The sequence below is a fragment of the Ceratotherium simum genome, chromosome 26, assembly GCF_057802395.1.
Source record: "Ceratotherium simum simum isolate JZ-2026a chromosome 26, ASM5780239v1, whole genome shotgun sequence".
In the NCBI taxonomy this organism is placed as follows: Eukaryota; Metazoa; Chordata; class Mammalia; order Perissodactyla; family Rhinocerotidae; genus Ceratotherium; species Ceratotherium simum.
Window position 1 is genome coordinate 37,620,749 of NC_141925.1, and position 14,614 is coordinate 37,635,362.

General features: G+C 54.8%; 2 protein-coding genes across 5 annotated transcripts in view; one reads left to right on the forward strand and one right to left on the reverse strand.

Annotated features, from left to right (window-relative positions):
• Window positions 1-292: 292 nt before the first annotated feature.
• BRI3 (brain protein I3) lies at window positions 293-11,332 on the forward strand. 3 transcript variants are annotated; one of them, XM_087417552.1, is made up of 4 exons: window positions 293-579; window positions 1,179-1,281; window positions 3,000-3,082; window positions 5,040-9,337. In XM_087417552.1, exons 1-4 carry the CDS (start codon window positions 438-440, stop codon window positions 5,228-5,230), a joined length of 519 nt encoding a protein of 172 aa, XP_087273678.1. In that variant the 5' UTR covers window positions 293-437; the 3' UTR covers window positions 5,231-9,337. The 3 variants fall into 3 exon arrangements, with proteins under 3 accessions (XP_087273678.1, XP_087273679.1, XP_087273680.1); XM_087417553.1 differs by lacking the exon at window positions 5,040-9,337 and adding an exon at window positions 10,908-11,332 and having other exon boundaries at window positions 300-579; XM_087417554.1 differs by lacking the exons at window positions 3,000-3,082; window positions 5,040-9,337 and adding an exon at window positions 10,908-11,332 and having other exon boundaries at window positions 311-579.
• A 1,766-nt stretch (window positions 11,333-13,098) lies between these two features.
• Window positions 13,099-14,614, reverse strand: part of BAIAP2L1 (BAR/IMD domain containing adaptor protein 2 like 1) — a 103,450-nt gene continuing 101,934 nt past the window's right edge. For both annotated transcript variants that reach the window (XM_087417551.1, XM_004440850.3), the window contains 2 exons: window positions 14,023-14,060; window positions 13,099-13,466 (listed from right to left, as the gene is read on the reverse strand). In XM_087417551.1, the coding sequence (XP_087273677.1) occupies window positions 13,391-13,466; window positions 14,023-14,060 (114 nt within the window). In that variant the 3' untranslated portion in view covers window positions 13,099-13,390. The remainder of the gene's footprint in view (window positions 13,467-14,022; window positions 14,061-14,614) is intronic.

A 14,614-nucleotide genomic window follows, 5' to 3' on the forward strand; every position in this document is an offset into this window, starting at 1 on the left:
CGGCTAGGGGTCTCCGCTTTCAGAGATGGGTGGGACAGGCCCTGGGGCTGGGAGGACTGGGTCCGAGGGCCATAAAGGTCAAGACCCCAATGCGGCGTCTCCTCGCGGCCGGAGGTATGTAGGCGCGCGGGGTCACGGCCAACAAGTGGCCGGCGGGGGGGCGGGCGCGGCCCCTTTAAGACGCCGGCGGCCCCGCCCCGCGCCGCCCCCCCGCGGGCGCGGCGCCACGTGACCGATCTTGTGACTGGCGGGGGAGGCGCGGGGGGAAGCCCGCGGCGCCCGCCTCCGACAGGGGCCCAGCCCCGCTGCTGCCGCTGCCGCCGCCGCCCGCTAGGAGCGGGCCCCGCCGCCGGCCGTCCGGGCGTCCCCGCAAGGCCGAGCCCGAGCCAGCCGGAGCCGAGCGGGAGCCGGGCCGGGCGCGGGGGGCGCCGCCCGCCATGGACCACAAGCCCCTGCTGCAGGAGCGGCCGCCCGCCTACAACCTGGAGGCCGGCCAGGGCGACTTCGCGTGCGGCCCGCACGGCTACGGCGCCATCCCCGCCGCGCCCCCGCCGCCGCCCTACCCCTACCTCGTCACAGGTGGGCGGGGGGCGGCCCGGGGGGCTGGGGGCCGGGGGAGAGGGCGCGGGCCGAGGGGCGGGGCCGGGACCGGGACCCGGACCGGGCGCAGGCCGAGAGGGCGGGGCGCCGGGTCCGTGGCCCCGGGAGCAAACTTCGGGTCGAATCCCGTGGCGATCCTTAACCCCGAAACCAAGTTCTCCGGACGCAGCCGCGGCGGGGGGGGGCTCGCCGACGGGCAGACCCGGGGCCGGGAACGCGGGGCCCGGGGGGAGGGCTGCGGGGAACCTCCTGCACCGGGAATCTGTCGTCGGGCCCCCGAGTCTGGGCGCTGCCCGAGGGCCCTCCGCTTACCTAGGGGTCGCGCGCCCCAGGCCCTCCTTTCCCGGGCAGCGACACAACCGCTTTTCAGGTTAACTTGATGAACCAGGTGCTATCTGCAAGTTAGCACCTAATAAGGCCCGTAGTAGGCACTTAGTGAAGGCACCTGTCGTCTTGATTTTAGAAAGGACCCGAGTTTTTGTGGGAGGGGAGGAGGGAGGGCAGGAGTAGTCCTCACATTCCTCCCTCCCCTCCTCGTTTTCCTCCCTGCCCCTTCTGATGTGCCTTCCTGCCCACAGGGATACCCACACACCACCCCAGGGTCTACAACATCCACAGTCGAAATGTCACCCGGTACCCTGCCAATTCCATCGTCGTCGTTGGAGGCTGCCCAGTTTGCAGGTATGTCACAGGCCTAGGGGCTGGGCCCCCCAGAAGCCTCTAAGAACACACATACCCAGAAGCTCATAAGACAATGTTGGGGGAGTGGGTCAGGCTTGACTTGGGACAAGCTGCTGATCTGCAGTGTGGGAGAGAGTGGCTTCACCCGTCCTAGGGTCTGAGCCTGTTTTGTGGGGCAAGCAGGGTGGGTTATGTTTCCTGGGGACTTGAGTGCTTTTCTGGCCACTGAGTCCAGGTGAGTGGGATGCAGAAATGTTCACTGTTGGGCTGACAGCCTCTAGTCCCCGCTTCTGGGATTTCTGGGATTTCAAGGTTGGTTGTTGGTGGTGGTGGAAGGTTGAAAGGGCAGTTTGAGGTGCATGGGCAGGAGAGCCCTGATCCAGATGGCCAGTGTGTTCTATGAGCTTGAGGTCCAGGAGGCCAGGGGAGCAACGGCTGTAAGGCCTGCTTCGTGCCCAGCAGGGCCATTAGCTGTATGAGGACGGAAACGCCGTGGTTCTTTGGAGCAGGAGGGATTTTTCGTATCTTCAAAAGGGAGCCTCCAGAATCTTCTGATGACTGTTTTTATTGGGCCTGAGATGCAGCTAGCTAGACTTTTGTTCTTTGTGGGTCCTGAGGATTCAAATTGAGATAAGACTTGGTTCCTGCCCTTGGTGGATTCGAGTGCTCACACAGTTTAGAAAGTCAGAGCAGACTTGGCAAAGACCAAGTTTTCAGCGTCTAGGAGGAGGAAGTTGCAGTCTCCGAGATGAAATTGAGAAACTCTGGTTTACACTTAGACTTAATTTCAAAAGTGTATCTGGAAGGGCCGGGGTGGACCAAAAGGAAGTTAAGGATTTCAGAGTCACAGAGGGCAACGGTGTGGGAGACAAGGGCCTGGGAAGAGGGAGGGCATCCTGGAGATGGAGGCAGGAGGCTGGACCCCTGGAGCCCACCTTGTGCCTAGTAAAGGGGGGCGTGGGCCAGGGAGAGCCCGGGGGCTGCGCGCCAGTCAGGGGATGCCCATTTGCAAACCCCCAAATAGGTGTCTCTTCTCACACAGCTGGTGAAACATTGGCCTTTGGAGAACATGAAGGGGGTGGGTGGAGAGGGCTGACAACCGGCCTTTTCTGAAGGCTGCTCTCCATGCAGCCCCTGGGGGCGGCAGAGCTGTGGGGGTTTGAAGGCAGTTGGTGGGCTTGGAGAAGAGGGGGCACGGACTGGCAGTCTGGCCACATGCTGCAGTGTGGGGCAGGGGTCAAGGTTTGGTCCCAGGTGGAGAGAGCCACTGGGAATCTTTCTGGGAAGTTGCACGAGGAAGTGGGTGGCGGGAAACCCGCTGTATTTTGCTCTGTGGCTGGTCCTGGGTGCTCAGAGCCATGCTGGGTGCACGGCCCTTCTGTCCCCACTCAGCTCAGCTGGAGGAGTTCAAGGGCCTGTTTTTTGTGGCAGAAGTCTTTGAGTGATCTCCCGAGTGTAAGGGGGGTGTCAGGCTGTCCCAGCCAGTGCCCAGCCTGCTGGAGGAGGTGGGTTCAGATCCTGGCCCTGCCAGCTACCAGCTGGGCCTGTTTCCCTATCTGGGAAATGGGGGTGTCTGATGGGATGGTCTGTGAGGCTCTTGACCAGCAGCAAGGCTGTGTGGCCAGCAGAGGCCGAGGTGTCCTGAGGGCTGCGGACTTCCGGGTCCCTGACCATGCTGCCGGGTGGGGAGCATTTTCCTGATACCTCTCTTTCCCTAGGGTGGGAGCTGTGTCATTTCGGAGGCCTGTGGCTTCTGCTAACCAGGGCCCCATGGCCCCAGTCATACAGAATCTGGATCAAGGTCAGGCTGTGCTCTGCTCTTTTGGGGAGGGGCTTGGGGCTGTCTGAAGGCTGAGGGGTGGGGCGCCTGCATTTGGGAAGAGGCTTCTTCTTTTATGTTGGGATCCCTGTTCTCATTGCCTCTGGGTGGTGGGTGGCAGGCAGTGAGGGGTGGGTGCTCTGAGAACAAGTTTGGGGGACTGAATTGGGACCAAACACTCTGACTCCGTCTGCGGCATGTCCTCCCATGGTCCCTTTTGTGTGTGGGTTGAGAAGGACGGATGCCAGCAGTAAGGGCCCTTCTAGCACTTGGGTTCTTCATACACGAGTGTTCCCTGGAGAGCGGGCGGCCTTGGCTGCATGAGGCCTTTCTCTGCCTTCTCAGTGTGTGGGGTGTGGGGCACGGCTCCCAGGCAGCAGGCTGGGTGGTGGGCAGGGGAGATAGGCAGCAGGAAGGAGGGAGAGGCTGGGCGCTTCCCGAGGAAGCGCTGCTGTGGTTTGGGGAGTGGGTGCGTGGTCCCTGGGGCTGGTCCCTGGGGCGGCTCCTCTCTGGGGAGAGTGGAGAGGTTTCCCCCGGGGCACAGTCCAGTGTGGCCATCGTCTGGTGTTGTAGGGTTGGGAGACAGGCCGCTTCTCACATGACCACACTTCTTCCCTTTCCATCCAGCCCGCCAGGCTCTGTCCCCTTCCCTCCCCGGTGGCTTGGCAGGAATTTGCAAAAGTCACACTTCTGTGATTCCCTCTGAGGCCTGGTGTTAAGAGGCCTGTGTCACTTGTCACTTTGCCATTGTCTGAGCCTTCCCTTAAGCAGCCTGACTCCATCTTCCCTTTTTAGCCAACTACAGGAGCCTTTCTTTCAACCCCGGCAGATGAGTGAGCGTGCTTCTCATCTCACCCCTGCCCCGCCCGCGGCCTCTTTGGACTAAGCAACACCTTGGCTAGATGGGGCTTCCGCCAGGCCCCCTGTCTTCCCTGGGGGTGTGGGCTGTGTCTAGGTGCAGGACAGGGTGCAGCACCTTGGCTCTGGGAGCTCAGGCCTGCCGGGGTCCCCCTGGGCTGCAGTGGGGCGGCCTGTTGAGAAGGCGCCCTGGGCAGCACAGGTCAGAGGCTGGAAGGTGAGTAAAGCAGTATGCACAGGGCTCCCCACCAGCGCTGGCTGGGATCAGTGGGTATTTGGTTTTGGGGGTGACCAGAGACGCAGGAGGAAATCCAGGAACGGTGGGTCTTGGAGGCCAAGAGAGAGGCTCAAGGAAGAGCTGTCAAGGCAGATGCTGCCCAGAGATCAGGGCAGTAAGGTCCAGGATGTGGCCCTGGGTGGTCAGTGGAGGCTGCTGGTGACCCTGGGAGAGCCCTTGCAGGTGGAGGCAGGCTGCGAGGCTGTGACCTAGGGCACAGGGTGACAAGGTGGAGTGTATGGAGGTGTCATGAGAAGGGGCCTGTGACAGAGCCTTGGGCTTCTGGACGGTGGGCCGCGGGCGGGCAGTGGAGGGGCTGCTCCCTGTCATCGGGGTGTGAGCTCCTCCCGTCGTCTGTGACCTTGAAGCTGGGGCTCCAGCCTTGCCTTGGGGAGGTGCATGTGCCTGGGCTGGCTAGAAAACAGGCCGCCGGGATGGGCCCTGCCCACGTTCCCAGCCTGTGGGCTCCCTAGCTTGAGTGGGGAGCAGCAGACAGATGAGCCGAGACTCGTGCCCTGGGCTGCACTGGGCAGAGTGTGCAGACCGTGGGGACCCAGGGCCAGCTGTCACCTGCTGGCTCTCCAGGGAGCGCTTGTGGCCTCTTCCAGTCCAGCTGTTGCACGACTGAGCCTGGCTGGTCCAGAGTGAGTCTCAGGCAGGTCTTGCCGCCTTGTGGGCCTCCCGGAGTCCCTGATCTCTGGCTCAGTTCCGCTGCAGGCAGAGTCGTACCCTGGTGTCTGCAGGGGTTGGGTGTGACAGAAGACCTCCAGACACCTGCACTCGCCAGGGCTGTCTTCTGCTCAGGGAGACTCGAGGCTACCTGGTCATCAGGCTTGTGCAGAACTGGCCCTGGAATGGCTGACGGCCCTGTGGAGGTCCTGAGAACTGCCCCTGACAAGGCAGCTCCCCCGCCCCCATGGGAGGCCTGTTTGAAGTGGAGACCCTGGGACAACCGGAGGCCAGGCAGATGCACCGCCCAAGGGGGTGAGGTATGACCTGCTCACTGAAGGGGGCTGGCTGGGTGCTTTGGGGCCATCTGGAGGAACCTCTGCTCCCTTTTCCTGAAGAGGCTTGTCCTTCCAGTGAGCGCTGGTCTGGGGGTTGCTCCCAGGGCTGGATCCTACTTGAGGCCAGCCTGTGCTCAGCAGAAGTGAGTAATTAGGGATGAGCCAAGAGGTTTGCTGGAGTGTGTGACACTAACTGCCCCTCGGGGGGTGGGGTGGCACTCAGAGGGCGGCTCCCTCACTTCTGGGTGAGGTCTGGATTGTTCCCGGCCGCCCCGCTTGTTGCCGGAACAAGGTTCTCCAGCTTCTGAGAAGGGGACAGTGATGGTACATGGGCGGGGTTTCTGTGAGGAATACAGGAGGTGGCAAGGATGCGATTCTTACTGGTTGGGTACCGGCCTTGGGGTGCTCTCGGGACGTGTGGGCTGCAGGGCCTCCATCATCTCGCTCATCCTGGAGCCCCTCCCAGGCCGGCTCCCTGGACAGACAGATGTCAGTGGAATCGTGTGGCCACTTTCTCCATAAGGTTGGAGTCAGGAGTTAAAGAAGCGTTTTCAGAATTAGTCAGTTCTCTGATTTCTCCAGCTTCTATATCCTTCCCTGACCCCCATCCCCCATGACCTATTGCTCAAGAATGGGGGAGGGGCCTTCCAACCACAGCTAGGGCGACTTGCTTAGTAGTTTGGATTCTGAGCCATTTGATAAATATTGAAACTTGTCCTGAACTGATTGGGGCTGTTCAGGAGGTTTGGAGAGGAAGAGAGTGTGAGGCTGTTTGGGAGAGGCTGCCAGGAGGGCAGGGACCCTCACAGGGACAGGTCTGCTCTGCAGCCTGCGGGGTGTTGCTGCATCAGGATTGGTCTAGAGACAAGACTGTATTTCTCAATTTAGAAGATTTTTGGGTTTTAAAAAGCTGTAAATTAGGGGCTGGCCCAGTGGCGTAGTGGTTAAATTTGCACGTGCTCCACTTCGGTGGCCCGGGTTTCGCAGGTTCAGATGCCAGGCGTGGACCGATGCACCACTTGTCAAGCCATGCTGTGGCGGCGTCCCATATAAAGTAGAGGAAGATGGGCACAGATGGTGGCCCAAGGCCGACCTTCCTCAGCAGAAAGAGGAGGATCGGTGGCGGATGTTAGGGCTGGTCTTCCTCACAAAACCTGTAAATTATGCCAGTATTGCTTTTAAGGTCGGGGGCAGTGCTCCCGGTTCAGACATTAATATTTCTACAGCAAGACACAAATAATTCACAGTAAGTGGATAAATTAAGACTATAAATGGCCACACATCAGGTCACGTGTGGCTGCCACGTGAGTTTGCTACAAACTTATAAAAACGTTCTGCTGTCAGAGCTTTTTGGTATTTGGAATTGTGGGTAAGAGCTGTAGACTCTTGGGGTGGCAGGTGTGGCACCCGACGACTGACTGACCCCCTGCTCAGTGGCTCCTGCTGACCGGGCAGATGCTGTTGTCCTGTCCCTCATCCCCAGAAGCAGTGTACTGGGTCAGGTGGCTGCTCTCAGCGGAAGGTGGTCAGGGTCTGGATTCTGCTCAGCTCCCTCACGCCCTCCCTCTTCCTGGAGACACAGTGGCCTGGCCTGGCTGTCTTTTTAAGAGCAGAGAGAGCCCCTGGGGGCTCCACTCTGGGTGGGCAGGGCTGGGGAGGGGGCCTAGGGGTCTGGCAGGTATCAACCCTGTGCTCCTGACTCAGGGTGGCCCAGGCTGCTGGGTTTGGGGAATGAGGGGGGTGTGTTCCTCGTGCCTGGGACACCGAGGTGGGCCGGGTCAGCCTGTGTTGCCCATTGCTCTGCCTACCTTTTAAGTTCCCAGAGCAACTCCAGAGGCTGAGAACACGTGGTGGTGGGCTGAGATGCCAGGCCTCCTGAGGCTGGTCTCGCCACTGCTGGGAATCGCAGTGCTCAGGTGGGGCCAGTCTCCTGGCCTCATGGCAGTGAGGGCCTGGATGAGAGAGTAACCAGTGCTCCTGGGCTTCCACTGGCTTTAGCAGTGTAGACCAGGGTTTTGGGGTCTACTTGGAGAATTAGGGAAGAGGCAGGTGGGGGCTGCTGCCCTTTGACATTTGACCCCAGAGGATAGCAGCAACCCACAGACGGGACGATTCATGTGGACAGGTACACTGGGCAACATAGGGGAAGCCTCTGTCTCCAGGCGTCTCCACTGCAGGGAGACTGCACCACTGGAGGGCTTCTCCAGTGGGGGTGCTGGGTGCTCCTGTGCATCCCTCCAGGGCACTGGGGACAGCAGGGCAGGACTGCCCTGGCCCCAGCCTCCTCCTGGGTATCTCCTGAAGTCTTTGAGCAGACACACTGGGATCTAGGCTCTGTCTCTTTTTTTTTTTGTGAGGAAGATCAGCCCTGAGCTAACATCCATGCCAATTCTCCTCTTTTTGCCGAGGAAGACTGGCCCTGGGCTAACATCCGTGCCCATCTTCCTCCACTTTATATGGGATGCCTGCCACAGCATGGCCTCAGAAGCGATGCGTTGTTGTGCGCCCAGGATCCGAACCTGGGCCCCCAGCAGCGGAGTGCACGCACTTAACCACTATGCCACAGGGTCGGCACCTAGGCTCTATCTCTTAACAGCTTTGATCCTTAAGTGAAATATTATGGAGTGTCCAGCCTGGGGAGGTGCTCAGCCAGGCAGTCACTGTCCTCAGACCTCATTGGTCCCTGGAGGGGATGCTGGGCGAGGTACCCTGATAACTCCTTTAGAGGGTGGGCTTCTCCTTTAGAAGGTTCTCAGCTAGGGCAGGTGAGTCAGCTGTGGGGGGTGTGGTTCACTTTTGCCCTCTGCGTTTTTCTTGGACATTCTAACTGAACATGCAGACCGATGTGGTTCTTAGGATTGTAGCTGTGGGTAGAACGTTGGCGTAGACCCGGGAGGAAGCAGGAGAGTGGAGCCTGGGTAGTGCCATAGCACCCGTCCAAGGCCACCTCCAGCTGCTCTGGAAGTGGCCTGATGAGCATCAGTAGTTGTAGGAGCCATTGGGCCATGACCATGGACAGAGCAGGGATGTTCCCAGCCCAGAGCAGCCTGTCATGTCCACCTGTGTGTGGGGACACAGCTGGTGGCTTGGGGCCTTCCTGAAGCTGCCACCCCCTACTTAGGCAGCATGGCCTCAGATGCTTTTTCAGCTGGGGCAGGGGCAGCCACAGGGGAGGGCTGAGGAACAGCATGACCTGACCACTTTTGTGGGACTTTAGAGGGGGACTCCTGTTGCAGGACTTTTGTGGAAGTCTGTACAAGAAATGGTAACTCTGCTGACAGCAATTCAGGCCTCCTGATTAGCTCTCCCTTCCACGGGGCCTCGCTTGTGCCTGCTCCAGCCAGTCAGCACGCATGCAGAAAGGGCAGCGTCAGTGAGTCTGGGAAACGCCGGGTGAAACAGAGTTCAACAGGTGTCCTCACTGCAGGACTTCTCAGGACCTTTCCCCCACTAACGTGCACTGTGACTCCAGGAGGGGAAGAGAGGCAGTTTACCCGAATTGACCCAAGAATCCCCCCTTCTGTTTTCTGCAGGGCTTCTCAGGGGGACTGGTGTTTCAGGATGAGCACCCTTGGGAAATGCTGCTCGAATGTACTGTCCTTGTAGGTGTGTTTTGAGTGGGAGAGAGGTGGGCACTGAGTCTTTTTCTTTAAGCAGTTGAGAACCCGACTTCCTCTTGGTCTCGTTCATATTTTCACGATCCCCAGTGAAGCAGGGAGCAGGTCCCGCTCCCATTCCCATAGCCTGGCCTGGTGCCCACTCCAGCCGGATCCAGCTCCGGTCAGTGCGCGGGCGCTGGCCTGGTGGTTGGGACGGCCGCGAGCAGTAGCGTCCTCGTGGGCTGTGACTTTCTGAGAAGGGGCGGCAGCAGCAGCTTTGGCGTTTTGAGTTGAGGGAGCCCTCTGTGTTTCGGCGCTTCACCTTGACACTTGTGTGCTCTCTTGTTTATTAAGCTGAACCTTTCTTTCCACACAGGGTGGCAGAACGAGGAGCAGCTGCTTTCAGAACACTGTGGGCATAAAGGATCCTTAGCAGTATTTGAAGGCAGGGGCGTGGACAAAGTGGCTTCAGAAAGACTGAGGAAGCTGGGATGAACCTGGGGGGGTATGGGGATGGGGTTCTGGGGGTCAGTGACGTGTTCTCTGCTCTAGCACCTCGAAGGCAAGATCACTGAGCGCTTTCCTTGTTTCAAGCAGCGGGCCAGGCCTTCCTGCTGAGTGTTCTGCCCCTCCCCCGCCTCCTGCCTAGCCCTTTGCAGTCACCTCCTGGACACCCTCCCTGAACGCCCTACTCTTCTCTCCCATTTCTTCCTTCTCAGTCCTCAGTGGTGGATTTGGCACATTTGTTCTGGCAAAGTGCCTTGCCTGCCACACGCCCTCAGCTCACAGCGTGGTGGATGAGGGCTGGAGGTGTCCCAGACACCCCAGCCACCTGGGAGGGACTTGTTCCGGCTGGCTTTCCTTGGCTTCTGGGTTGGTCTGGTGGGAGTGAAGCATTTCTCATTAGGGCTGAGCTGGCTACTGGGGTTCTCATTTTTTTAATTTACTTTTTTGGTAAGGAAGAGTGACCCTGAGCTAACGTCTGTGCTCATCTTCCTTATTTTGTACACGGGACGCCTGCCACAGCATGGCTTGATGAGTGGTGTGTAGGTCTATACTCGGGATCCGAACCCACAAACCCCGGGCCGCCAGAGTGGAGCTTGCAAACTGAACCACTACGCCACCGGGCCGGCCCCGGGGTTCTCATTTTAATTTCAGCTCTGTGTCCAGAACTTTCCAGAAGTAGCCTAAGGAACAGTGGCAGAGCTGAGCACATGGCTCCTACTTCTTATCTGGGGGCCTTTTAAAAATGACCTTTGAATCTGAGTGGTGACTATACTCATTGGCATATGAATTGGGTGATGTCCCCGGTATTATATATTATGCACATTGAAGGTAAACTTGACTTTTTTCCCCCCGAAGAGGAAGCTTTGAGATGAAATTTCTTGAGATTAATGGCCTTAAAGACATTTGTGTGAACATAAGTGATTTTAGTCTTTCACTAAAATCTGTCCCATGCCTCCCTCCCCCCAAACAATAAAAATCACAAATAATAAAAATCAAACAAAGTTCTGAACTATTACTTTTTTGGAATTTCTCTCTAGGGAGTGGAAAAATCAATCTAAAACTTTTCAACATTGGGAAAAGATACCCTAAAATGATCTGGTTTTCTTGGTCCTCTTGTTTTCAGAGATGCAAGAATTTTTATAGAAATTAGCATTTGCTTCTTGTTCTTCCTTTTCTAAGAGAACACATGTGGCAGATTATAAGGCAACTGAATGTTCTTGCCTTTATATGTAAGTGATGATACTTTTCAAGTAAGTTTTCTTCTTCCCCTCTTCACACGTTCTGCATAGTGACTGCAGCAGTAGCTTGCCTTCGCTTCGGTAAGGGGGCACATGCAGACAGTTCTGGTGGCTCTCAAGGCTGATGTGTTTGTTGCTGGAGGGGTGAAGACTGCCTTTGCCGGGGTCCTGTGTAATGTCAGCTGTCAGTCTGTCCTGGTGTGTGAGGGTGGGGCCTTCCCAGATGTGGAGGGGGCTCTGGGTCAGGGTCTGAGGGGACATCAGGCCTCAGGCTCCGCCGAGGGCCCTAACCCTAGTGCCCCGCTCTCTCTCTCTCCGCAGAGTCGGGGTTTTGGAGGACTCCTTCACCTTCCTGGGCATCTTCTTGGCCATCGTCTTGTTCCCCTTTGGGTTCATCTGCTGTTTTGCCTTGAGGAAGCGAAGATGCCCCAACTGTGGAGCAAACTTTACTTAAAGGGAACAACACACCTGGCTTTCCTACATCCAACTATCTTTTTCTAATGTAAATGTCGTGTACAATAGCTTTATTTGATTAAGCTTCAGGACTGTTTTGTAAAGTGAGGCGGGATAGATTTGGCATGTGCTAGCCAAGGTTTCACGGGCACAGGGGTCACAGAGTGTGGACGTGCAGCAACACTGCTTCCAAGGTTAATGACAACTCAATAAAGCACTGCTTTTATTTTTTGCAGTCTTCAATTTGAGAAAGGTGAGAAATACTGTTTTAAATAAATGAGATTCATACCATTGTTTACCTGGTTCTGCTTATTCAGTGTTTGTACACTGCCACTGATATATACAAAATGGAGAATAGAATAACATACCCATCGCCCAGCTTCAGCATTCTCCAGTCATGGCCAATCTTGATTTTCTGTTATTCCTCAGTAGGCATTTACAGCTCAAGAAAATGTGCTTGTTTTCAAGTTCTCTTTTATTATTATAATGAAACATAATACCTTGACATTTACAGAGCATACACTTCAGTGCCAAGGACCTAAGGCAAGCCCTCCCATCCTGTGTGAGGCAGGTAAGTGACCACTGCAGTCCATTCTGTGAAGGTGTGGACTGGGGTTGGGTGAGCCAAGTGGGTCTGCAAATTGCATCTAAAAATCCCAGGACCTATGATATCCGTGTAACAAAGCCAGAAGATCCCAGAGTGGAGCTCTAGAGGCCAAGGCCAGGGCCAGGGCATGACACTCCCACCCCCGTATTAACACACTTCCAAAATCGACACCTCATTCCCTCTCCATTGTTGAAAATAATGGGCGGCCGTGAACTCGACTCTTACTTAGATGGTGAGAGGAGCAATGGGCCACTTAACTAAATTTGATTGTGTTTTCTTTGCTGGCTGGAGCATCTTAAGACAGGTGTGCTGCTTGACAACTGCAGTTAGCATGATTCATTCAGTCCTGGGGGAGCCCTCACAAGGTCCTGCATTGTCAGCCCTCGGTGGGGTCCCCTGGTTTGGTGAGCCATCCAGGAGGACAGGACCAAGAACCTAAAGCATCACACACTTAAACTGGTTTACCTGCATTTGACCTTGACCAATTTCAAGCTTATAGAAAACTCATATTTATGGTGAGACCAAAGGACCTGTGATAAGTAACAAGCGCCCTTTCCCTGCCTACACACAGTGCATGGCCTAGGTGTGAATTTTAATCATGATTCTCCACTCCTCCAAAACAGAGCCTCATCCCTGACAGCCAGAGACAAACTTGGCCACTTGCTCAGGGTTCCTCCCACAGAAGCCCAGGTTCCCAGAGTGTGACGGCAGGTCTCAGCTGAAATGCAGACCTTCCCCCTCCCAGGCTCACAGAGGTCCTCCTGGCTTTATAAGCACTGATTGCCGGTCAGTACCTGATTCAAAAGTGGAGAAACCTGGACCCCAAGAGGTTTCAGAGTAAATTAGTGAGGGAGGCAGCTTTGGTCAACTGGCTTATGGAGAACACCCAGGTTACCACATACGTGGAGTCCTCAGATGCACTCAGATGGATTACCCTATGAACCAGGCCCACATGCAGCATGGCCTGGTGTGTTTTCCTCGGACAGTCCAGTTGGTAACTCAGAACTACCAAATTTGGTAGCTCCTGGGAATTCTTCAAGTACTAAATACTATGGCTGTGAACAGGGATGGGCAAAATGTCTTAGCACTCTATAGCTATGTCTAAATTGTGGGAAAGTTGGAGATTTCTCCACCTAAATTTCTATTAATTTGGTAGCTCTACATTTGATTAAACAAAAATTTAAAAAATTTTAAATTAAAAAATAAAATTTTATACAATATTCTCATAATTTATATTGCTTAAAATTATGATTTGCATGCTAAGATGCAAATTTACACAATATTTTCTAGATATACATCATAATGCTACTTAAGAGCACATGCTTTATAAAATAAAACTGTGGTCTCTTTTGCATTCAGGTACAGAAAGCCAGTCATGAAAGCATCAACTATCCCTTATTCTGGCTATTAAAAAAATAATCATAGAATATTAAAAAAAAAAGATACAATAAGGATTGGAACCAAATTTACTGTTTTTTGAACAGAATAGGAAGAAACTATTTTAAATGATTGAGTTGGTCACTAAACTATTACTCATTTATCTTCTTAAAGACAGAAATGTGTAAACCCAACCATGTTAAATTGAGAAAATGCATTGATTTGCTCAAGTAGAATACGTTTAAAATCAGACACCCTCTGGTAAAGCGTTACGACAGTTACAGCACATCTCACAGAATATATACCTAACATTTTGCAAGTGAGAACTTAGCATTAGAGGAACCAGAAGGATTCCTTGGCCACCTTCTCATCGAATGATTGGTGCTGATCGATCATTTGTCACTGTCGGTCGGAGTTTCACAGTAGCAAAGGGGTTTTCTCCACTGTGGGGGAGAGAGAAAAATGGCTGTAGAAATAGTACAAGATGGGAATTTGATTTTAAAAGAGCTAATAACTATTGTTTTTACTCTGTAAATTATGTAGCCTATATAAATTCCAGACACCATTTTCTGAATATTCAAGTTTCCCTCTGTGGCGTATCTCTCCATGCCACCCATTATAGAACTATCCACACTTTTAAACATTTTTGACATAGGAGAGCCCAACTCTGTCGTCCTGTATGGGGGGTGGGTTATGTGAGAGAGCCATCTAGGGCAGGGTCTGGATTAAACTGCCAGATGCAGTGTGTGACCAGGAGACCTCCCTTCTGGATCCAGGCAGATGCTGGGCAGACCCTCAGGGCCCTACTCCCCGGAGGACTGTGATGAGAACAACGGGCTGCATTCTTCTCTGACCCTACAGGCCTGAGGCCTTTCTCAGGATTGGACCTCCTGGGCTGTACACTAAGGCAGGCCCTTCTGGGGGAGGCTACAGGCCACACACCAGCAGGGAAGGGCAACTTCCAGCTCAGAAGGGATTTATGGAGTAAGTTAGACATACCTGAGAAATGGAGGCTTTGCAGTCCCATTTGCATCCTTCTGTGAGAAAAATAAAGATCAAGTTTATGGACGGCTCATGAAATTGGGGCATTTTTAGTAAGACCTGAAGGTAAAGACATTTAAGTTTAAAGCATAAGGGACTGTTTAAAGCTATACATGTTTAAAAGTGCCCTGTCGTCTCCATTCACTGGAGACTCTCTAGATAGCTATCTAAATTCACTTGAAAGCGGAAGGGCAAGAACAGAAAACATTCTGAAAGGCAGGGAGGGAGCCTCCCAAGAGCTGGGACATCTCAGACTTGGAGGGAGAACGTGGGGCCACCTGTTCCTCACCCATCACCTTTCAGGCGCAAGAGGCAGGTGGCTTTCTGGGTGCCCAGGCCTGAATGATGCCATGAAAAAGCAGTAAAAATAAAACCTTGCTGGGTTTTGGTGCCCACAGACTGGTGCCATCTGCTAGCCAGAGATCTTGTAGCAAGTTCCATAAAGTGAGGAAAAGAGAAGATGGAACAGTGCAAACACTCTGCCTTCAGGAACTGCCAGAGCCTGGCAGCCCTCGTGGAGCCCTGGGCCTCCACTTCCCAGGGACTCGGG